Source organism: Vulpes lagopus, chromosome 24, assembly GCF_018345385.1.
Source record: "Vulpes lagopus strain Blue_001 chromosome 24, ASM1834538v1, whole genome shotgun sequence".
NCBI lineage: Eukaryota > Metazoa > Chordata > Mammalia > Carnivora > Canidae > Vulpes > Vulpes lagopus.
In genome coordinates, this window is record NC_054847.1 from 17,880,045 (window position 1) to 17,905,508 (window position 25,464).

The 25,464-nt window shown below is 36.3% G+C and overlaps 1 protein-coding gene and 1 pseudogene across 3 annotated transcripts in view; both read right to left on the minus strand.

Annotated features, from left to right (window-relative positions):
* The window catches only part of ZRANB3 (zinc finger RANBP2-type containing 3), a 310,106-nt gene that overhangs the window by 134,362 nt on the left and 150,280 nt on the right, over positions 1–25,464 (minus strand). For all 3 annotated transcript variants that reach the window (XM_041739422.1, XM_041739421.1, XM_041739420.1), the window contains one exon: positions 9,437–9,615. In XM_041739422.1, coding sequence (XP_041595356.1) covers positions 9,437–9,615 — 179 coding nt within the window. The remainder of the gene's footprint in view (positions 1–9,436; positions 9,616–25,464) is intronic.
* LOC121481951 lies at positions 6,733–7,464 on the minus strand (annotated as a pseudogene).

The following is a 25,464-nucleotide window of genomic DNA, read 5'->3' on the forward strand; positions in this document are numbered from 1 at the left end:
TTAAGATTTTATTTATTTATTCATAGAGACACAGAGAGAAAGAGAAAGTGAGAGAGAGAGAGAGAGTGAAGCAGAGACACAGGCAGAGGGAGAAGCAGGCTCCATGCAGGGAGCCTGATGTGGGACTCAATCCTGGGTCTCTGGGATCACGCCCTGAACTGAAGGCAGCGCTAAACCGCTAAGCCACCCAGGCTTCCCATGATCTCTTCTCTTTCATTCATATTTTACTTATTTGGGTCCTTTCTCTTTTCTTTTTGGTAAGTCTGACTAGGAGTTTCTCAATTTTGTTAATTATTTCAAAGAGGTGGCTTCTAGTTTTATTCATTTGTTCTATTGGTTCGTTTTAGATTTTCACAGCATTTATTTCTGCTCTATCTTAACCATTTCCCTTTTTCTGCTAGTTTTGGGCATTATTTGCTGCACTTTTTCCATCTCCTTTAGGTGTAAAGTTAGATTGTGTATTTGAGGCTTTTCTTGCTTCTGGAGGAAGGCTTGTATTGCTATATACTTCTTTCTTATGACCGCCTTTGCTGCATCCCAAAGATTTTGGACTGTCATGTTTTCATTTTTATTTGCTTCCATGAATTTTTTAATTTCTTCTTTAACTTCCTGGTGAACCCATTTATTCTTTTGTAGGATTTTTTTAACCTCCATGTATTTGTGGTCTTTCCAATTTTTTTCTTGTAGTTGATAAGTTTCATAATGTTGTAGTCTGAAAGTATGCATGGTACAATCTTAATTTTTTGTACCAGTTGAGGCCTGAGATGTGACCTAGTACGTGATCTATTCTGGAAAGTGTTGTGTGTGCACTCAAAAAGAATGTGTATTTTGCTATATTAAGATGAATGCTTTGAATATATGTTAAGTCCATCTGGTCCAGTGTGTCATTCAAAGTTCTTGTTTCCTTGTTGATCTTATGCTTAGATAATCTGTCCACTGCTGTGAGTGGGGTGTTAAAGTCTCCTATTATTATTGTACTATCAATGAGTTTCTTTAATTTTGTTATTAATTGATTTAAATATTTGGCTGCTTCCAAGTTGGGGGCAAAAATATTTAAAATTGTTAATTCTTCCTGTTCCATAGACCCCTTTATTATGATGTAGTGTCCTTCTTCATGTGTTCTTAAAGTCTTTAGTTTAAAATCTAGATTAATATGGCTACCTCAGCTTGCTTTTGATATCCAATAACATGATAGATGTTCTCCATCAACTCACTTTCCATCTTGAAGTGTCTTTGGGTCTAAAATGAATCTCTACTTGTAAGCAGCATATTGATGGGATTTTTTTTTAACCATTCTGATGCCCTATATCTTTTGATTAGAGTATTGAGTCCATTTATACTCAGAGTAATTACTGATAGATATGAATTTAGAGCCATCATATTATCCATAAAGTTGCTGTTCTTGTGGGTTGTCTCTGTTCTTTGTTTCTTTTGGTCTCTTCTTCCTGCTTAAAGCATCTACTTTAGTATTTCTTGCAAAGTTGGCTTAGTGTTCATGAACTCCTTTAGTTTTTGCATGTCTTGGAAACTCTTTATTTCTCCTTCTATTCTGAATGACAATTTTGCTGCATATTTTTCCCATTTAGCATGTTGAATATATTATGACACACTTTTCTGGACTACCAAATTTCTGTGGATAGGTCTGCTGTTACAACCCTTGTAGGTTAAGGACATTTTGTCTCTATCTAGCTGCTTTCAGAATTCTCTCTTCACTTTTGTATTTTGCAAGTTGGACTATGATATATCTTGATGTTGACTTGTTTTTATTGATTTTGAGAGGAGTTCTCTGTGTCTCTTAGACGTGAATGCCTGTTTCCTTCCCCAGATTAGGGAAGTTCTCAGCTATAATTTGTTCAAATTAACCTTCTGCCCAGTTTTTCCTCCTCTTCTTCTGGGACTCCTATGATACAGACATTATTGTGCTTTGTGGAATCGCTGAGTTCCCTAAGTCTGAATTCACAATCTAATAGATTTCTTTCCCTCTTTATTTCAATTATTTTCCATAATTTTATCTTCTATATCACCTACTCAATCCTCTGCTTCTTCCATCCTCGATGTGATTACATCCACTCAGTTCTGAATCACAGTTATAACATTTTTAATTTCAGCTTGACTACTTTTTAGGTGTTTTATTTCTGCATTCAGAGTTCTCTGGTGTCTTTTATACCTCTTTTAAGCCCAGCTAGTATTCTTATGACTGTCTTAAATTCTTGTTTAGATATATTGCTTATATCTGTTTTGATCAAATCTTTGCTTGTGATTTCTTCTTGATCTTCTGGGGAGTATTCCTCCATCTTGTCATCTAAGTTTCTGTCCTTTGCATACTATGAAAATTTGTTATGTTTCCTGCTTCTGAAAGTAATGCTATATTTAGAAGGGGCCATACACTGTCCAGAGTCTGGAGCATCAGGAAGTGTTTCTGGTGTATGCTATGTGCACTGTTTTTGTGTTTTGGCTGCTCTTTCCCATAGGTGAGTACTCTACAGAGTTCCTTCTTGCTTGCAGTGGGGGAGTATATAGACATATAACCAGGTGGTGCTTTGGTTAGTTCGTTAAGCTTATTTCCACCAGAAGTGAAGCTGACATTTTGGAGCACACTATGATCAGCAGACCTGGTACATGGAGGGGAGTGAGGTAAGTGGGCAGGGGCGCTGTGTTGGTCTTCTGAGGTAGAGGCCCGCTACGCTGGCTCACAGTCAGACTTGCCCTTGGAAAGATACCCCTGCTGGGTGCAAGGCTGGGTTTGCTGTCAGTGACTCCAGCCTTCACTGGAGGTGCTGTTTCTCTCTGAAGTTGGACTGTGCTGATGGGCACAGAGTGGGGTTGGGGGTGGAAGACAGTGTCACTCACCATGCCCTCTGAACCCCAGGGAGTGGAACTTGCAGCCACCACTGTTCAGGAGGCAGTCACAAAAAAGCAACAATCTTCTCTTCTGTGTCCCCAGCTTTCATCAGGTCCCTGCCCTTAACCCATCTGTGCCCCACCCTTGGTATGACTGGTGCCACAGTTTTCCTGTGTTTTATCTCTAGCTGGGGGCTGGGATTCAAACTCTAAATCTTAAAGGACCTAGCAAAGCATGGACCAATTCCCCCTCCACCAGAGGACAGCCTCTGGGCTTGCCCAGCACTGCTCTGTCCCACAAAAGCAGTTGCATGGTTCATGAACTGTGGCTAAAGTCTAGTGAAGCATAGTGAAAAGCTGCAACCAGGTTATCTGCCCTCTGTGAGCTCCTTTGTCCCTTGCTGTTTAATGGCTGCTCAATGGCTCCCAGCAGGCCTTTTGTCTTTGAAGAGGCAAAATAACCTTTTCAAGATGTACTCTAGAAAGGGGAGTGATCCCTCCCAGTGAGACCCAGGGGATCCCTTCATGTGGTGTCTTGTGTGAGCCCTAAGCACTACTCTCTCTTTCCTTCTCTAACTTCGCTCCATGAAATGGGCTTCCTCCCCTATGTGGTACCTTCAGTTTTGTCTCCCCCAATTCATGGCTTTGAACCTTGCATCTGCCACATTCTTTCCCTCTAATTGTGCAGATTGTTTTCTTAATTCTCCGACTGATTACCTAATTGTTCAAAATGATTTGATGTTCATCTAACTGTGTTCAAGGGACAAGGCAAGCTCAGGCTGCCTCTTCTATTCTGCCATCTTAACTTATCCCCCCATCAAATGGTAGTTCTATTTTTAATTTTTGAGGAACATCCATACTGTTTTTTACAGTGGCCTCACTGGTTTCTATTCCCATCAAAAGTGCACAAGTATTCCTTTTTACCCACTTCTTTGCCACTGTTTGTTGTTTCTTGAGTTTCTGAATTAAGTCATTCTGACAGGTGTGAGCTGATATCTCATTGTGGTTTTGATTTGCATTTCCCTGATGATGGGTCATGTTAGGAATCTTTTCATGTGTCTGCTGGCCATCTGGATATCTTATTTGGAGAAATAGCTGTTCATATCTTCTAACCATTTTTTAATTGGGCAGTTTAGTTTTTGGGTGTTGAGTTGTATCAGTTCTTTAAATATTTTGGATTCTATCCCTTGATCACACATGTCATTTGCAAATGTCTTCCAATTTGCAGGTTCCCTTTAGACTTACTAACGGTTTCCATAACCGTGCAAAAGCTTCTTATTTTGATGTAGTCCCAATAGTTTATTTGTGCTTTTGTTTTCCTTGCCTCAGGAGACATATCTAGGAAAAACGTTGCTACGACTGATTCAGAGAAATTACTGCTGTGCTCTCTTGTAGCATTTTTATGGCTTCAGGACTCATGTTTAGGTGCTTAATCTACTTAATCCATCATAATTCCAGACTTATGGAATTATGATGCTTCCAGTTTTATTCTTTCCTTGTCAAGATTGCTCTGGCTATTCAGGGGTCTTTTGTGGTTCCATATAAATTTTAGGATTGTTTGTTCCAGTTCCGTTAAAAATGCAGTTGGCATTTTGATATGGACTGCATTAAATGTGTAGATTTTTTTGGGCAGTAAGATATATTTTAACAATATTTGTTCTTCCAATCCATGAGCAGAAAATGCCTTTCCATTTCTTTGTGCTGTCCTTAATTTTCTGATCATTGTTTTTCAGTTTTCAGAATACAGGTGTTTCACATCTTTGGTTAAGTTTATTTCTAGGCATCTTACTATTTTTGGTGCAACTGTAAATGGGATTGTTTCCTTGATTTCTCTTTCTGCTGCTTCATTATTAGTGTATAGAAATGCAATAGATTTCTGTACATTTTGTATCTTGTGATATTACTGAATTCATTTATCAGTTCTAATAGTTTTTTGGTGGAGTCTTTATGGTTTTCATTTTTAGCATATGTCATCTGCAAGTAGTCAAAGTTTTACTTCTTCCTTACTGATTTGGATGCCTTTTTCTTGTCTGATTGGTTAGTACTTTGTGTACTATGTTGAATAAAAACTGAGAATTGAGATCCCTGTCTGTTCTGGTCCTTAGGAAAAAGGTCTCAGTTTTTCCCCATTAAGGATGATGTTAGCTGTGAGTTTTTCATATAAGGCCTTTATTATGTTGATGTATGTTCCCTATAAACCTACTTTGTGAGGGTTTTAATCACAAATGGATTTTGTAGTTTGACAAATGCTTTTTCTACATCTATTAAAACGGTCATAGGGTTCATATCTGTTCTCTTAGTGATGTGATATAACATGTTGATTTATTTATGAATACTAAACCATCATCCCTGCATCTCAGAGATAAATTCCAATGGATCCTGGTGAATGATTTTTAAAAATTATTACTGGGTTTGGTTTGCTAGTATTTTCTTTTGAGGATTTTTGTATCTATGTGAATAAGGCCTGTAGTTCTCTTTTTTGGTGGTCTTTTTCTGGTCTTGGTATTACAGTAATGGTGACCTCATAGAATGGTTTGAAATATTCCTTACTTTTTGTTTTTTTGAGTGGTTTCAGAAGAATAGGTATTAATGCTTCTTTAAATGTTTGGGAGAGTAGTGGCTCAGGTAGTTAAGTGCCCAACTTTTGATTTCGGCTTGGGTCCTGATCTCAGGGTCATGAGATCAAGCCCCACGTTGGCTCTGCACTGAACATTGAGTCTACTGGGATTCTTTCTCTCCCTCTCCCTCTGCCTGTCCATTGCCTCCCCCAAGCCCCAGGTCATGTCAGTCTCTCTCTCAAATAAATAAATCTCAAAAAAATAAACATTCTCCTGTGAAACCATCTGCTCCTGGACTTTTGTTTGAGTTTTTTGAATACTAATTCAAATATATTGCTGTAATTGGCCCGTTCAAATTTTCTTTCTTTCTTTTTTTTTTTTTTAAAGATTTTATTTATTTATTCATAGACACAGAGAGAGAGACACACACACACACACACACAGGGAGAGGGAGAAGAGGGTCCATGCAGGGAGCCCGATGTGGGACTCGATCCCGGGACTCCAAGATCACACCTCAGGCTGCAGGCGGCGCCAAATCGCTGCGCCACCGGGGCTGCCCTCGTTCAAATTTTCTATTTCTTCCTGATTCACTGTTGGAACGTTATATGTTCCTAGGAATTTATCAATTTCTTCTAGGCTATTTAATTTGTGAGCATATATAATTTTTCATAATATTCTCTTATATTCTTGAATTTCTCTGGTGTTCAATGTTATTTCTCCTTTCATTTCTGATTTTTTTAATTTTTAAAAAAGATTTTATTTATTTATTCATGACAGACCAAGAGAAAGAGAGGCAGGGACACAGGCAGAGGGAGAAGCAGGCCCCACACAAAGAGCCTGAAGTGGGACCTGATCCTGTGACTCCAGGATCACACCCTGAGCCGAAGGCAGACGCTCAACCACTGAGCCACCCAACTGTCCCTGATTTTTTTTAATTTTGAGAACTCTCTCTCTTTTATGAGTCTGAGTAGAGGTTTATCAACTTTGTTCATCTTTTCAAAGAACCGGCTGCTGGTCTCGTTGATTTGTTCTTTTTCTAAGTTTATATTTCATTTATTTCTGCTCTAATCTTTGTTATTTCCTTCCTTCTGCTGGTTTGGATTTTGATGTTCTTCTTTTTTAGCTCCTTTAGGTATAAAATTAGATTATCAATTTGAGATTTTTTTGCTTCTTGCGGTATGCCTGCATTGTTGTTAGGACCAGTTTTGGGGCATTACAAACATTTTGGATCACTGTATTTTCTTACTCTTTTTTGTTTGTTTTTAAAGCATTATCTCCATTTTATTTTATTTTTTTCAGAGATGAGCTCTTCAGTCTTGAAAGACTTAGCTCCTTATGTGGGCTTTGGTGGTGGTTGTGGAGTAGCAACCACAGGTCTAAATTAAGGTGGGGGTGTTCAGTCCTTCTGTGCTTCTGGAGAGTGATTCCTGGCTACCTTGTTGTGTATGGTGCAACTCACATGGTAATGTAGTTTCACATAAAGCTTGGGAAGCACATAGGCATTGAAGACACTCATTTGGAAACATCCCTGGCAGTGGTAGCCTCTACTATGTTTTAAATAACTTCTTTTTTTTTTTCTTTTTAAATAACCAACTTCTTAATGATCTTGTTCCTGGGCATGCAAAAGGCACAGTTGGTACAGTTAACAGTCTGTACATGGTGGTGGCCCTTTTTGGCACAACCATTATTCCTTCTTTTCTTAGTCACCTTGGAAGTAAGGACTCAAGAGAGGATAGATCATCATGTTTCCATCTGCATTTCTCTCTTAGTAATTTTTTATTTCTTCTTTGATGTCTTGGTTGACACATTTGTTATTTAGGAATATGTTATTTAACCTCCATGTATTTGTGTTCTTTCCAGATTTTTTGTTGTGGTCAATATCTAGTTTCATAGTGTTGTGGTCCAAAAAGATGCATGGTGTGATTTAGAACTTTTTAAATTTGTTGAGACTTGTTTTGCAGTCAAATATGGAATCTATTCTGGAGAAAGTTTCAAGTACACTTGAAAAGGATGTGTATTTAGCTGTTTTAGGATGGAATATTCTGGCTATATCTCCTAAATCCATCTGGTCCAGTGTGTCATTCAAAGCCACTGTTTCCTTGTTGATTTTGTTTGAATGATCTGTTCATTGATATAAGTGAGGTATTAAAGAACACTACTATTATTGTAGTACTATCAAGTAGTTCCTTAACTTTGGTTAATAAATATTTTATGTATTTGGGTGTTCCCATGTCGTGTACATAAATATTTATAATAGCATGTTTTTCTTAACATCAACTACATTTTAAGCCCTGGGTAAATCTAGTTAATATAGAGCCTAAAGGTCCTGAGGTTGAGTCCCACATCATGCTCTCTGCTCACTGGGGAGCCTGCCTCTCCCTCTCCCTCTGACTTCTGCCTACCACTCCCCCTACTCATGCTTTCTCTCTCTCAAATAATAAATAAAATTTGAAAAAAAAGAAGGTCTTTAAAAAAGAAAAGAAATAAACTGTTTCTTTAAGCATGTGGAAGACGGTGCATAAGTTTTTCTTTCCTTAAGGTGATATCCTCCAAAAAAGTTATACTCTGAGTTGTAGTACTATCTAACAGATACCAAATGTTATCCAAGTAAAAATATTGGCCTCTATTTAATTGTAGAACAGTATTTCCTAAATAATAAGGAAAACTGGATGAACTAAATAAAAGATGATACAAGATATGTATTTTAAGAAAATTAAATGTAAACTTTTAAATAAAATATAGTTTTATATTTATATAAAAATATTTTATATTTTATATGCCTGGGTGGCTCAGTGGTTGAGTGTGTCTGCCTTTGGCTCAGGGCATGATGCTGGGGCTGGAATTGAGTACTACATCAGGCTCCTTAGGGGGAGCTCTTCAGCTCCCTCTGCCTATGTCTCTGCCTCCTCTCTGAATCTCTCATGAATAAATAAATAAAATCTTTAAAAAATAAATAAGTAAGTAAATAAATAAATAAATAAAATATAGTTAACAAAAAGAGGCTATAAAGTCCTCAGTGCATTCTGTATTCTCTAAATCCTTAAGTCTTAAATTTTATACAGTTTTATTGGAGAATACGAAATTTATGATTATTGCCAACATTTTATTTTGACCATGTAAATACTGTCCAAATTTCCATAGGCCCATAAAGATATATTTTATAGACTTTTAGTTCAAAGGTCAAAAGAGAAAAGGCCTCCGACTGTTTTGTCAGGACATTCACCAAAGGCCAACATTATTTCTACAAATATTCTTTATGTGAACAATCTCAGAGAATAGAAATACAATAATATTGTAATTAAAAAATGTAAGTTTTAAGAAACATGTATTTCACAGAGGTATACTGCCTTTTATTTGAGGCTCAGAAGTTGGTAATTTTGAACTTTAGGAAACATGATAATTTGCATAATTCTCCTAGATACACAATGTAATAAGTTACCAACATTCAAGATTGGCTTAGCCCAATGGCTAGGAAACAAATTTTAAAAACCCAATAGTTAAATATGATTTATTGTTGAGGAGATACTTCAAATAATCACCAAGCATTTTCAATACAGAAAATAATAAAATTATAAATTAATATACTAAAGAAGTCAAAATTGGTTATTATTAATTTTGAGTTATATATAAAACTTGCATATTAACCAACAACGTGGAAAGCAAAATCTACCGTTGTTACAGACAAAAAAGCTCAAAGCTTCAAATTAATCATTGAAAAGTTGAGAAATGTAATTTTCAAAGCCAAAATAGTCAGTTTTAAGTATATGTAAGGTAAATATAAAGTAGGCATATTACTTAAATCTTCAAAAGTATACATATTTACATTTACTTTAAAAATATATCATAAAGAAATTTTACATTAAATATACTGTTGCATTTTAGATAAATCATATTTTAAAAATGTAAAATAAAATTCCCCACACTATTCTCATTATAAATTATGATTTATAGGTTAGATTTTATTCCAAACATCAATATATACTAAATACATGCAAGGCTTTTTTTCCCCCCCTTAATGATTAAAAAGTTGTTCTTACCCCACATCAGTTTTATTCTGAATAACATTGATATCTTCTGGACCCAGCTCTGGGATCCACTTCTCTATTTCTTCTGTCCAAGGGTATCTTAGAGATGATGGAACCACTATTAAAAGAGGCCATTCCTCCTTATAGAAGTAAGCAACTGCAATTGCCTGGATTGTTTTTCCTAGACCCATCTAAATTAAAAATAAATAAAAAATACATAAATATATAAGAAAATAAATAAATGCTGAAATATTTTGAGTGAAAATTTTTATCAAATATTTACTTAAGAGAATTATCACCAAAATAATTTTCTAATGTAAAATCAATTGGATTACATAATTAATAAAAAGCACAAGATTATGATGACCTTTAAAATTCATTATGCAAACTATGTTATTTTCTAACTATTTGTGACTGGACTTAGAGACAAAATAACCTGTTATTTAAAATATTAGTTATACTGGGTTCATACAACTTAATTTTATAAAGATGTATGCAACCATTTATAAGTTCTTCTCTTAGCACAAGAATAAATGCTTTACCTGCATCACAATATCATGTTATTTTAAAACTAGAATAAGCCCTAAATCATGTACACATTTTATAAAAGAAGTAAGCCCAGAGAAGTTAAATTCTCTCTTCAACGTAACTGTCAAACGAGAGCAAAACTAGTATGAGAGCCCAGGTCTCTAGCATCTTCCTGCTTAATCATTTTCAGACTTACTGATAATGCCTCATTTCTAAGCAATACACATCTAAAAAGTAGTTCCTAAATGAACATTGTTAGTGGTTTTGTTCATAACAGCCAGAATATAAAGACTACCCAAGTGTACTTCAATTTTGCATGGATAAAAACTGTGGTATATCCATGTAATAGAATACTATTTATCAATAAGTAGGGAGGAAACTATTGCTATACATGACAATATGTGTGAAACCCAAATGCATTTTGCTAAATGAAAGAAGTCAAACTCAAAAGCCATATGCCGTATAGTTCCATGTTTGTTTGTTTTTTATTCCATGTTTATGTCATCCAAAAAACACATCAGAGTTGAGGAGTCAAAGTTGGTAAGAAGCATGAAGGAACTTTTGTTATGACAGGTCTGTTTTGTATTTTGATTATGGTGACACTTATATGTCTGTAGGCATTTCTCAATTTATAGAATTGTGCATTTAAAAAGGATGAATTTACCTAAGATACCTCAATAACACTGACTTTTTTTTAAAAAAAGTAGTAATTACTGTGAACCATAAGAGAAAGACTAAAAGATGTAAGTCCTCTTGATTTGATGTTTCAAAGAGAAAAAAGATACACCTACCTAAAACAGTTCAGTTAAAATGAGGTCATCTTATCTACACAGTCAAATTTAAGATTTACCTGATGGACCTAAACCTAAGAGAAATAAGTAACTTTTACATAACTTAGTTTTATAAAGCCAAACCTAAGTTATGCACCAACATCTGGTATAATGACTACTATATTTTCTTGTCCTCAAAGGCCCACCAATGCTCATAGCTGAACCCATTTAAACATCACTAGATTCTGACACCAATACAATTCCAAGGCAGCAGAAATTTATAAATTACAGATGTTTCCTGGCTTGGGGTCACTGACATTGCTGCTTTTATCTAACACCTTTGACAAAGGAGTACAATTCCAGGAACTGGGCCACAGTCAGTTCTCTGTAGACAATACCACCAAGTAACTCTGTGCCATAGCTATGGTTACCTGGCTTTGCTTTCTGCTATGGGTTCACACATCATTTTCCTAACTTCAGTTTCTCTGGGAAATAAAGGTCTGTTTGCTACCCTAATTTTCTGAGAAGTAGAAGTCTTTGGGACTCAAGATTGTATCACCAGGCCCTTATCTTTCGCTTGCTGTTAAATTTACTTGGTGTCTGTCTACCTAGAGTTTTGTGCACTTCATGTAGCATAACTAATAGTGTTCTCTGTGTTAACCTGCCAGGCACCTATTAACGGACCACTTAATTAAATTTCCTAATATTGCCTGCTACGGACATCAGAGACATAGGTCTTTAATAGAGATGAGTAGAAACAAAAATTGAAATAATAGGTAGAAAAAAGTTGGAGAAAGGAAGTTATGGATTGAGAAAATAAGATAGAGGGAACTAGCATAAATACAGGAAAGAATAAGAATAATCAAGATGCGCTAAAAAGCTAATTTAATTAAGTTTGAATTTATTATTATCTTCTAGTTCACTAGTCCTTTATATTTGCTATATTACACCAAATGAGTAAGTTTTAATTCCAGATATGTCATTTTTCAGATCTAACAGGTACATCAGAATCTTTTAAAATATATTTTTAGATTCTTTTTAATAGATTAAATTCTCTATTGGAATTTTTTATCTATTCATTTCTGTTGTCCACAACTTACTTGATTCTCTTGAATAAAAAAATGATTGTTACTTCAAAATCTTTTTCTGATTACACCAATATCTGATCATCTGTGGACTATATTATCTAATTTTTCTTTTGGTACTGTTTTTCAGCATCTCTTATATTTTAATTAGATTCTTGAAAAATGATTGCTAAAGAAATGATACAATCTTCAGATGATACCTTCTCCCAGGTGGAAATTTGGTTAAGTTTTCTTTTGGCAGGCAAACTAAGTACTAGCAGATACCTCATTCCCTTTAAGTCTTGATTTTAGGCTTTTTTTTTTTTTTTAAGATTTTATTTATTTATTCATGAGAAACACAGAAAGAAAGAGAGAGAGGCAGAGACACAGGCAGAGGGAGAAGCAGGCTCCATGCAGGGAGCCTGATGTGGGACTGGATCCCAGGTCTCCAGGACCATGCCCTGGGCTGAAGGCCAGCACTAAACCACTGAGCTGCTAAACCCGGGCTGCTCCTGATTTTAGGCTTCTTATGAGCAATTTTTTTTTTTCAGATTTGCCCTTATTACTAGGGTATGGTCTTTACTACTAGAGGTTGTACTTCTGGAGATCACCATAAGCCCATGCAGGGCATTTACCAAGATGCTTCTCCCTGGACAAGGCACAACTCAGATCTGTCTTAGTACCACAATAATGCTAAAATCTCTGTCTTGTTCTTTCTCCTCCAATTACAAACTTGTTGGGTTTTTTGGAGTTGCATTCTATGCATGTATACTTTAGGGAATGGCCAATGATATGAAGGTAATATCCGCAGATTTCTTGGGTCTTTCTCTCAAGTTACCTCCTCTCTGGAATTTTTTTCTTCATTTCCCAATGGTACAATGCAGTCTGGTAGCTAGACAGAGATAGACAAAGTAATCTCTACTATAAACAGGTTTAAGTAGCCTGTTTCAAATATATGGCCTATGGCTTTAAGAAGAGAAATAATTAAAGATAAGTGATGGATCTAGGCAGCTGAAGAGGAATGGAAAGTATTTCATTAAGCTTAGGAAATCTAAGGTTTTTTTTAGCGTTCGCAGCTATTTTATCACACAATTTCTTAATTTAAAAATGACTGCATTTTAAGAACTAAACTGCTAAAATTTATTAAACTATTAAAAGTATCAATTAAGAAACAAGGAGCTGGGACACCTGGGTGGCTCAGTGACTGAGCATCTGCTTTTGGTTCAGGTTGTGATCCTGGGGTCTTAGGATTGAGTCCTGCATAGGGCTCCCTGTAGGGAGCCTGCTTCTCCCTCTGGCTCTGGCTCTGCCTCTCTCTGTGTCTCTCATGAATAAATAAAGAAAATCATAAAAAAGAAAAGAAAGAAAGAAGGAGCTATTTTTTAAAAAAAGAAAGGTGCCCAAGCCAATGAGTCTTAAGTGTAGGATATGGAAGGATTAATTTAGTTAAAGCGGTAATGTGTTGAATACAGACATAAACAACGGATGCAAAGTGAGGGTGTAATAATAAAGACTCTGATTCCATTTTTAATGTTTGGATGCTGACAGACTTTAGATCCCATTAGTCCTCTTTACCCTAGTACCCTAAATCTGGGCAAGCTGATAAGAAAATGTGGCATTACTTCCTTTAGCATCAGAGGGAAATTCAAACCACAAAAACACAGCCCTCATGTTGAAAACCATCATCCTAGGCCAACTCCATGAACCCAATAAAAAAAACCAAGCCAGTCCCCTTTCCTTGTTCTCTCATGTCCTTTATAGCCACATTTCCAAAGAAAATAAAATCCAATGGAACATCCTTGATTCAAACTAAAAAGTAAAGTATATGACTAAAATCTCATGTTCCCAATAAGGAAAGAATGGATCACATAATATAAGAAAATTGAGTTCTAGATAAAATTTGTAAATACGAAAATAATTGCTGGGATAATTTTTTTGCCACTTATATTAACTTTAAAAAATTTGGGATGCCTGGGTGGCTTGGTGGTTGAGTGTCTGCCTTTGACTCAGGGCGTGATCCTGGGGTCTGCGATCGAGTGCCACATCGGGCTCCAGTGGAGAGCCTGCTTCTCCCTCTGCCTGTGTCTCTGCCTCTTTCTCTCTCTGTCTCACATGAATAAATAAATAAAATCGTTAAAAATTTTTTTTACTTACAAATATTTTTCAAAGAATTAAAATACCATAAAATTAGATTACAAGACCAAAAAACGCACAAAAATAATTTGGGTATACAGAAGTAACTATGCTCAATAGGTGGTTCAAAGCCTTTGGCTCTCACTACAAAATAATTTGTTAAAGCAAAGTGGTCCAGTGTTTCAAGATGATCTAGTCTAAATCACCTATTAAGAATCAAAATCATAACTCAAAATGGTACAACTATGTAGGTACTACATAAGAAGACAATAGAATTCAATAGAATAATTTCAAAGGTACATTTTATCAATGTATTCAAAATAATAAACCACTATTTGGAAGAATAATTTTAGATTTTCTAAATACCTTAAGCCACAAAATTACTAAGAGCAATTAAGTAACAATGATTTTAACTGACACACAAAATTTCATTTTCAAGTTTTTATATTGTAATTGGATTTATACAGCAAATGCATAAATCAGAAGATGCCTTCTGACTGAGAATTTTCTGTGACTAGAAGTTTCCAATTTAAAAAAAAAAATTGTTTTTGGAAGTTTCCAGTTTTGAAGTTATAAGCAATTAGTATTTTTGGTTTTTTTCATTTATTTTTATTTTTTATTTATGTATGATAGTCACAGAGAGAGAGAGAGACTGAGGCAGAGACACAGGCAGAGGGCGAAGCAGGCTCCATGCACCGGGAGCCCGACGTGGGACTCGATCTTGGGTCTCCAGGATCGTGCCCTGGGCCAAAGGCAGGCACTAAACTGCTGCGCCACCCAGGGATCCCGCAGTTAGTATTTTTAGAGTAAGGATGTAGGTTTATCCTTAGAGAAGGTGATCAATTTGTTCTAGGAGAGATTCCTTTAAAGACTTTTAGATATGCAGACATTAAATCTTAATGACAGACTAAATTAAGTAAAGAAACCCACATATAGAAATGTCAAAGTGAAATCCTATATTCAATTATTTATTACTGTTAAGGAGAGTATGTTTTAGCAGAACTATTTCTGTATCCTTGTAGATTAAGTTATATAGGCATACCTGAAATTACTGCACTTCGTTTATGTAATTTGCAAACAGTGTACTTTCCAAAAACTGAAAGTAAGTTCCACATCAAGCAAATCTATTGGTGCCATTTTTTGAACAGCATTTGTTAACTTCACGTATCTGTGTCACAGATTGCAAGAATTGTAATTCTTGCAATATTTCAAACTTTTTCATTTTACTTATGTGATCTTCCACATTACTATCATAATGGTTTTGAGGCACCACAAACCACACCCATATAAGATGGCAAACTTAATTAACAAAAACTGTGTGTTCTGACTATTCCACTGACTAGCTGGTCCCTCATCTCTCTCCTACCCCTTGGGCCTATTTCCTGAGACACAACAATATTGAAATTAGGCCAATTAACAACAACCCTACCATGGCCTCTAAGTGTTCACCTGAAAGGAAAAGTTACATGTCTCTCACTTCAAATCAAAAGCTAGAGATGATTAAGCTTAGTGAGCAAGAGATGTCAAAAGCTAAGAAAGGCCAAAAGCTGAACCTCTGGCACCAAACAGTTAACCAAATTGTGAATGCAAAGGAAACATTTTTGAAAGAAATTAAATGTGCTACTCTGGGACTACAAGAGTGATAAGAGAGCAAAACAGCCTCATTACTGATGTGGAGAAGGTTTTTTTTTTTTTTTTTTTTTAAGTAAATTAGTATTTTTTTTAAAGATTTTTTAATTTATTATTTATTCATGATAGTCAGAGAGAGAGAGAGAGGCAGAGACACAGGAGGAGGGAGAAGCAGGCTCCATGCAGGGAGCCCGATGTGGGATTCGATCCTGGGTCTCCAGGATCGCGCCCTGGGCCAAAGGCAGGCGCTAAACCGCTGTGCCACCCAGGGATCCCTGGAGAAGGTTTCAATGGTCTGGACTGAAGAGCAAATCAGCCACAACATTCCCTTAACCAAACACTAATCCAGAGTAAGACCCTAACTCTCTTTAATTCTGTAAAGGCTGAGAGGGGAGGAAGCTGCAGAAGAAAAGTCTGAAACTAGCAGAGCCTGATTCAAAAGCTATCTCAGAACATAAAAATGCACGGGGAAGGCATAAGTGCTGATAAAGAAGCTACAGCAAGTTCTTCAGAACATCTAGCTAAGAGCATTAATGAAGGTAGCTACACGAAACAACAGATTTTCAGTGTAAATGAAACAGCCTTCTATTGGAAGAAGAAGCCATCTAGGACTTCATAGTTAGAAGTCAATGCCTGGCTTAAAAGCTTCAAAAGACAGGCTGACTCTTAATAGGGGCTAACAGAGCTGGTGACATTAAATTGAAACCAGCGCTCATTTACATTCCAAAAGTCCTAGGGCCTTTAAGAATTATGCTTAATCTACTCTTCCTGTGTTCTACAAAGGGAACAAAAAGCCTGGATGATAGTACACCTGATTACCACAGGGTTTATTAACAATATTAAGCCCATACTTGAGACCTACTGCCCAGAGAAAAAGATGCATCTCAAAAACTACTGCTCATTGACAATGCACCTGGTCCCCAAAAGGTCTAAAGGAAAGAAATGTACAATGATATGAACATTGTTTTCTTGCCTGCTAACACACCATCCATCCTAAAGCCCATGGATCAAGGAGTGATTTTGACACTGAAGTCTTTTTATTTAGGAAATACATTTCATAAGGATACATAGACAGTGATTCTTCTGATGAATCTGAACGGTCAACTGTAAACATTCTGGAAAGGATTCACCATTCTAGATGATATTAAGAACATTCATCGTGATTCATGGGAAGTGGTAAAAATATCTACATGAATAGGAGTTTGGAAAAAGTTGATTTCAAATCTTTTGGATGACTTTGAAAGGTTCAAGATGTTAGTGGAGGAAGTAACTGCAGATGTGGTAGAAAGAGAAGAGAACCAGAATTAGATTTGATGAATTGGTATAATCTCATTTAACACTTTAACATATGAAGACTTTCTTCTTATGGATGTAGAAAGAAAAGTGGCTTCTTGATATGGAGTCTACTCCTGCTGAAGATGCTGTGAAGATTGCCAAAATGGCAACAAAGGATTTTGAATATTACAAAAACTTGGTTGATAAAGCAGTGATAGAGATTGAGAGGACTGACTTCTATTTTGAAAAGAGTTCTACTTTTTACCCAGTTTATGTGGGTAAAATGCTATCTAACAGCATCATATGCTAAAAGAATTATTTCTGTATTTTTAACTTTTTATTTAAATTTCAGTTAGCTAAAATACAGGGTAATATCAGTTTCAGGCATACAATATAGTGATTCAACACTTCCATAAAACACCTGGGTCTTATTTTAAGAAATTGTCACAGCCGCTCCAATCTTTAGCAACCACCAACATGATCAGTTGAGTAGCTATCGACATCAAGGAAAGACCATCTGGCAGCAAAAAAGTTATGACTTGCTGAGAACTCAGATATTGGTAAAGTGGTTTGTGAAAGTCTCCCCAAAATATGCCAATTTGTCATTACAACTATTTTGAGTTAGTAACTATCAAAACCCCACAGATTTAGAAAAAGCCCTCCTCCTCCACGATTGCCAAAAAGACAGTAGATGGAGGATCTACTCCAGGAAGTAGATTGCCAAAAAGACTGTAGATGGAGGATCTACTCCAGGAAGAAACCTATCACTATAGATAACTGCATTGTAAAATGAACTAGGTATAGAAGACAGGCAAGAAGCTAGCAAAACTGATCAAAGTCCTTTATGTCCCATTGTTTCTAATGGCCCAGCCAACACTTATCAGTTACTCTTTACATTGTCCTGTGAACTGCATTCTTTCCCTTTTAAGTCCAATATCTCTAGCTTTTTCTCTTTAGTTCGAAATGACATATATACCTTTTTAATATGTCTTTGGAATTGCATTTCTGTGTGGATTCCCAACATATACAAAATTAAATTGGATTTTCTCCTGTTAATCTGTATCTTGTGTCAATTTGATCCTCAGTTTAGCCAGAAGTACCTTAAAGGACGGAGGAAATACCTTCCTTTCCAAGAATTATTAGCGTTTTGTAGCAGTATTTTAAGTTAAGGAATGTGCATTGTATTTTTTCCAACACAATGCTACTACTGCACATTTAACAGACTACAATGTAGTGTAAATGTAACTTTTATAAGCACTAGGAAACCAAAAAATTCACTCACTTTATTGTGGTGGTCTGGAATTAGACCTGTAACATCTCCAAGGTATGCCTGTAATTTCCTTTCCTATAGGTGATTTAGATGGTACGTTACAAAATGATTGTTTGTCCTTAGATGTGTGCATGGATGTGTATAGTCATTCATATGTTTTTGTTTTATGGAAGACTAGGAAAGGGAACAGGCCATAGAGATACAAACATACAAGCCTGATACTCTCTTTACTCAAGAATGAAGAGGTGACCTTTTCAGAAATGTGTTGTCAGACTTCTCTGATTGTCTAGCTCTTCTTCATGGGTGAGAGCAGGCTTTCTTCTGAAGGGAAAACACAAAATGAACTCAAAATGAAGCTGGAAAGGAGGTGATTTTAAAGGGAAGACAATGGGATAAAACACTTCTTTATCTAAAAACAAGACAATGACTTGAGGATGGCAGTAGAACTCAAGGAGGTCAGTACTCCAAAGCATAGCTTACTGATATCATGTGAGAGATAGCAAAAAGAGATACAGTGATGAGGCTCTGCAATGAACAGAGAGGCTAGATATGAGTAAATGTATTTTAAAAATAACCCATTTTTACTATTAGCAGTTAAATGTTTATGGTCTCATAATGAAGTTTTATCCTTGCCAATTTTCCAGGAAAGTTTCATTAGAAGTCATAGTTTACAAATGGGATAAAATGTTATCAACAGGTAAATTTGAGTTAAGGGTATACGGAAGCTCTTTGTACTATTCATATTCTTGCAGTTTTTCTATATGAATGAAATAATTTTCAAATAAAAACCTAAGGCAAAAAAGTTATAGCTCCACAATCTATTATCACTTGTGCTGGGAGGACGACTGAGAGGGCTGTCCTATATTTCAAAAGAATTGGCCAAGAGGAAATGATACTAAACTATTCCAGACAGTGCTAAAAAAGAAAAACATCTCAATTCTTTAAAAATTACTCTTAAAAGCCAACATAACACTGATATGAAAACCTGAAAGGCAGCCCTAAAGATAATCAAACATCAGTCTCACCTGTGAGTATTGGCACAATCATTTTAAGTAGGCTATTAGAATTTGGAAGACGGGTGAAAGTATAACAAATGATTAAGAGGAGATCAAGTCCAGGAATAAGAAAACTGTTCAACATAATTAAGTCGGCTACTATAATTCACAATGTTAACACATCAAAAGAAAATGTTTTATGGTAATCAAATGTTTTATGGTAATTGTTATATGCATTATAGGCATTATGTGCTAAAAAGGCTAAAAAAAAAAATCAACATTCATTCTTGATAAAAGATAACCAAAGGATAGTCTCTTCACAGGAGAAAACGTGTCACAAACAAAAAGACTATACTGTTTTTAATGGATAAAACATTCCAATTAATGTCAGAAATAATAGAATGAAATGAGATATATAAATATTAGACAAGCAAAAAGTACATTAGTTGCAGATACTATTACCAAATACTTAGAAACCAGAAGAATCAACAGGAAAATAATTACTACTGTTGGTAGTAACACCTAAGTATTACATACACCATTCAGGTAAGTAGATAGTTCCAAATTATGATGAAAAAAGTTTGGTACTTTGTACTTTGGAAGGAATAATCACAACAGAGCAATGAAACATAAGAGAATATGGTAACAGGCCAAATACCTATGGGAACAGAGAACATGGTAAAGGTAGCATTTTAAGTTAGTGAAAACATTGGTTCATTCAATTAATGCTATTAGGAAAACTGGATAATGAAGGATACCAGAATATGTCACTCCAAGATAAGCCTCACTGGAGTAAAGATTACTTTGAGGTGATTACTTTTGAGAAACAGCAGACATAGAAGAAGGTATGAAGATGGAGTAGAAATTATATTTTTTTCAGGTAAAATATACATTTAAAAGGAAATCTCTAGGGAAGCCTGGGTGACTCAGTCAGTTAAGCATCTGCCTTTGGCTCAGGTCATGATCCCAGGGTCCTGAGCATAGGACTCCCTGTTCAGCGGGGAATCTGCTTCTCCCTCTCCACTTGCCTCTCCCCCAGCTCATGTTCTCTCTCATTCTCTTCTTCTCTCCCAAATAAATAAAATATTTAAAAAGGAAAAAAGAAAAGGAAACCTCTACTTGTGTTTCTCTCTCTCTCTGTAGCGGCAAAGGAGAGATGACTGAAAACCACAGGACCTCACCTGAATGGAGAAGGCACTGACCTAAATCTGCATAATTCACCTTATCCTTGTTTACCATGCTTTTCGGGGTAACTTCCCTTAACTGCCTGAACCACCATCTTTCTTTTGTGTTTGACTGAAGATGGTATTTAAGGTGGTGGCTTGGGCCATCTTGGGCAATTTAATCATTTTTCCTGGATACATTCACTGCATACATGAAGTATTCATTTTAATAAACTTCTATTTATATTTCTTTTGTCTTTATACTGGAAGACCCATCTAAGAACTCAGAAGGGTAGGAGGACATATTTCCTTCCTTATAATCATATATAGCTTTAAAGAGTTATAAGACATAGTAAAACATGAGATATGTAATTATATTGTGAAATGTATATGTATTATGCATTCAAACATTAAACCACTCTTAAGAGCATCAAACCACTTTAAGATTAAATAAAAAATCATGACAAAATAACATAGATTGGTGGTAAAGCTCCACACTTCAGAAGTAGATTTTCCATATATTTTTTCATATCTTTTTTAAAACCTGTTTTGTAAAATTAAAATCAGATGAACAAACTGTAATAAGATTCTATTCATTTTCTCCATATGTATTATGGGATTAGTGCCTGGAGGCTTTTTTGAAAATGAAATTCCAACATAACACAAAGAATATAATTATACATGCTGAAGAAATGAAGGAAGAAAAGAAAAAAAAGAAAGAAAAAGAGTAGCCTAAACTTTTGGTTTTGCTCTAGGTCCTTTTTTTTTTGAAGGGGGAGGGGCAGAGGAAGAGGGAGAGAGAATCTTAAGCAGGCTCCATGCCTAGTCGTTGAGCCCAACATGGGGCTTGATCTCACAACCCATGACCTGAGCTGAAATCAAGAGTCAGACACAACTGAGCCACCTAGGTCTTAAAATCTAACATATGAATGTTTATGTTATGAATGATTTGCTAGTTAAAAATTCAGGCTTCCAAGCACCAATTCCCCAATTTTAATTTAATCAACCTAGACTTTTTTTTTTAATGTCTATACATTTTCTTTTAATTTTGTGTTTATTTTTATTTTTTTCTTAAACTTGACTTTTCAAATAATGACTCTAAAGTGATTCTCAGGTGGATGGCTCTCAGTTTATATTTTGAGAATGACTAAAGAGTAAACTTTGAGGTATAAATTCTTAGGAGTATTTTGCCTACTTTGGGGCCATTTTATCCTCAAGATTAAAAAAAAAAAAGGTGAAACCAGAATTGGACAATTTTAGGATTTTGGTTTTGAACATATTAATTTCTATATAACCTTGTTCCAAAAGTGATCTTCATTTACAATTCCAAGGCAGTACCATAAACAGTGCTTTCTACTGTTAAAAAGAAAATTAAAGGCCCCAAATGATTAACTTAGAATAAGACCCCAAGTTATTAAAATCAGATTTAATATCTCATCAAACAGCAGTTTCAATTACCCCCCCCCCAAAAAAAATACAATCTTAACTGGTCAGTGAGGAATTTTCTGATGGACATCAGTGAGTTTCCACACAGGCACTCTCCATTTGCCAAAGGAAGATGAGGTAATCTGTATAAGATCTTCTGCTCTTCCCCCTAAGGAGAAGCAACTTCGCCTGAAATAATCTATTCTTTTCCTTTGCTTATAACTCTCCAGCATCTGCCTTTCCTATAAAAATCTTTCATTTTGTAAAACTCTTTGGAGCTCCCCTTTACATGCTAGATGGCATGCTGTCCAATTCATGAATTGTTTAATAAAGCCAATCAGCTCTTCATATTTATTCTGTTGAATTTTGTCTTTCTAGCACTATTTTGCTATACAGTACATAGAATAACTTTAGCAAAAACAGAATTCTGTTACTACCTTCACAATCTATTTAGATGAACCAACAATTTAACAGAAAAATACATTTCAGAAATTTAATAAAGGCTCAAAAAAGGAATCTAATCTGTTATTTCATATAGTCAATTAAAGGGCTAAATTTAAGAGGTTATGATTAAAGCTTAACTATTTAAAAACTGGAAGAATAAATACCTTACATCACTAAAATATCTAGTTATGATGAACACAAATCAAACATACAGCATTCATAAATGGAAGCAAAATGTGTGGAAAAATATAAAATTATTCACGGGTTATAATAACACTGTAAATATACTATTCAGAAGAGGAAACAAAGGAGTGTCTCAAAAGCATATGAAAACAAGGACTAAAAAACAAAGGACTGGAGTTTGGGAAGATTGTTGAGGAGACAGACCCTAAGATCACCAAGTGCCCTATTTACAACTAGGTATCATCCACTTCCAGACAATAAATTGGAGAGCCATTTGAAGATTGGCAGAACAAACTACACAAGTAAATTTGAAGAAGAATCTGCATCTGATAGGTTAAGAAGGCCAGAGAGGTGGAAGAAGTCTGTCCGCTTGAGGGACAGACTTGCATGCAGAGAGGGCAGAGAAAAAGGCCCTTATATCAGGGAATTCATATGTGGAAGACTAATCCCCATAATGTTTGGCTTCAAAAGAGGGGTTGAATTCCATGAGTTTGGGGTTTGTTTGTTTATTTATTTATTTATTTTCTAGAGACTGAGAGAGCTCATGAGCTGTGGGGGTGGGAGGCATGCAAAGAGAAAGAGAAAGAATCCCAAGCATGCTCCATACCCAGTACAGAGCCAATGCTAAGCTAGATGGCATGACCCTGAGACCATGACCTGAGCCAAAATCAGGAGTCCAACATTTAAGCGGATCAGCCACCCAGGTGGCTCTGAATCTTGAGTTTGTGAAATCAATGTGGTTTGGAACCTGTTGCTTTAAAAGTTAGCTGACTCAGCACTGGAGGACTTGGGAAGGCAAGAGATGGCCTGGTTGATGCCCTTAAAGAGATAGCAGCCTACACTGAGAGGTAACATAAAAACTGTAGTTTGCACAATGCCAAGGCCAATCTAAGACAAATCAGTTCATTCTGATTTCAAACGATCCTGGGAGACTTCAAAAACAAAGGAGTTAGCAGGTGCCATTTTCCTCTCCTGCCCCCAGCATAAACACAGAGCCACTTTTAAAATGTAGGGCTGCATGGACACTTGTTACCTAACCTGCTAGCAGTGCTCCACGTCCATCGTCCATGAGTTGTCTTGAGGACTTGCCCACCCCAATCCTGCTTGCCTCAGCCCAGGGCCTAGGGTAAATTTTGTTAAAGATGTGCATTTTTCCACTAAGCCATCAGGCGCACAGCAACCATCTGGTTCTGCATTCACCTGCCAGGCCCTGTGCCCCAGCCACCATAATGTGCAGGGCCCAGCCACTCCCAGCTTTGCACCTAGCCATCCTGGCCCACAGCCCCCACTTTCCATTATGCTTTGGGGGATCCAAAAGACTAGTGCCCCAGTGCAATTTTTGCTAACAATGCAGCTCTGCTCTCAAGTCATATGGTGGGCATTGCCGCCTAAGCTTGCCTGCTGGGGTGTCACACTACAATGACCAGACACCTGGGTGACTCAGTGGTTGAGTATCTGCCTTTGGCTCAGGGTATGATCCCAGGTCCTGGGATCGAGTCCTGCATCAGGCTTCCCACAGGGAGCCTACTTCTCCCTCTGCCTATGTCTCTGCCACTCTGTGTCGCTCATGAATAAATAAATAAAATCTTTAAAAAACAAAACAAACAAACAAACAAACAAACAAACAAAAAAACCACCACAATGATCAAGCACAATCCAAAACAAGAAGAAAGCTAGTGTAGTTAACCGCACTGAAAGGAAAAATGACTCAGACCCAACAGTAGGGTGTAAGCAACACACATACAATATTCTCCTGAAATGGCAGGTTATGCTGAACAGGGAACATTACACTGAAGGGCAATATAATAGCTTTTCTTCAAAAAGTCACTGCTCTCAAGAGCAGAAGACACACCTCACGTCCTTAACACACAGAAACAGACACACACAGGCAGACAAAAGGAAGAGACAAAAATTCATCCCAAATGAAAGAAAAGGACAAGGCCACAGTCAAGATCTAAGAAAAACAGACATAAATAAAAAGACTGCTAAAGAATTTGAAGCAATGATCTATAGGATACTCACTAAACTTAAGAAAAGCGTGGAAGACATGAGTGAGACCCTTAACACAAAGATAAGGAATAACATAGCAGAGATAAAAGGCATAATAAACAAAATGAGAAACATGCATGATGGAATGAATGCAGGATAGAAGAAGCAGAGTAATGAATTAGTGACCTAGAGGACAGAGTAATGGAAAGTAAGCAAGCTGAACAAAACATAAAGAAAAGAATAATGCAAAATGAGGATACTTAGGCAACTCAGTGACTCCATCAAACATTATAACATTTGTATCATATTAGCCCTACAAGAAGAGAGGGGAAAAAGGAGCAGAAAGTTAATTTGAAGAAATAATAGCTGAAATTTTCCCTAATCTCGTGACACAAACACATACTAACATCCAAGACGCACGGGGAACTCCCATCAAAATGATAAAAGCAGACCCACATCAAGACACACTGAATTCAACTGGTGAGATACAGTAATAAAGAAAAAACGTTGGGGCACCTGGGTGCCTCAGTGGCCAAGAATCTTCCTTCGGCTCAGGTTGTGATCCCAGGGTTCTGGAATCAAGTCCCACATCAGGCTCCCCACAGGCAGCCTGCCTCTTCCTCTGCCTATGTCTCTGCCTTTCTCGATCTCTCATGAATAAATAAATAAAATCTTAAAAAAAAATGTTAAAAACAGCAAGACAAAAGAAGCCAGTAACTTACAAGGGAAAACTCAGAAGCCAATTAGGAGATGTTTCAAAGGAAACTTTGAAAGCCAAAAGGGAGTGGCATGATATATTCAAAGTGCTGAGTGGGAAAAATCTGCAGCCAAGAATACTCTATCCAGGAAGGCTATCATTCAAAATAGAAGGAGTGACAGAATTTCCCAGACAAACAAAAACTAAAGGAGCTCATGACCCCTAAGCCAACTCTGCAAGAAATACTACAGAGGACTCACTTCATGGAAAGGGGAGACCAAAAATGACAGCATATACATAGGAAACACAAAACCAGAAAAAATAAATGTTTCTTTAAAAAAAGAGTCAAGGACTCACGCACACAAAAAGGATATAAAATAAAATAACATAACTAAAATATGGGAAGGAGAAAAGAATGGGCTGAAACCTAAATGACTATCATCCTAATATAGACTTCTATATGCACAAGAGATTA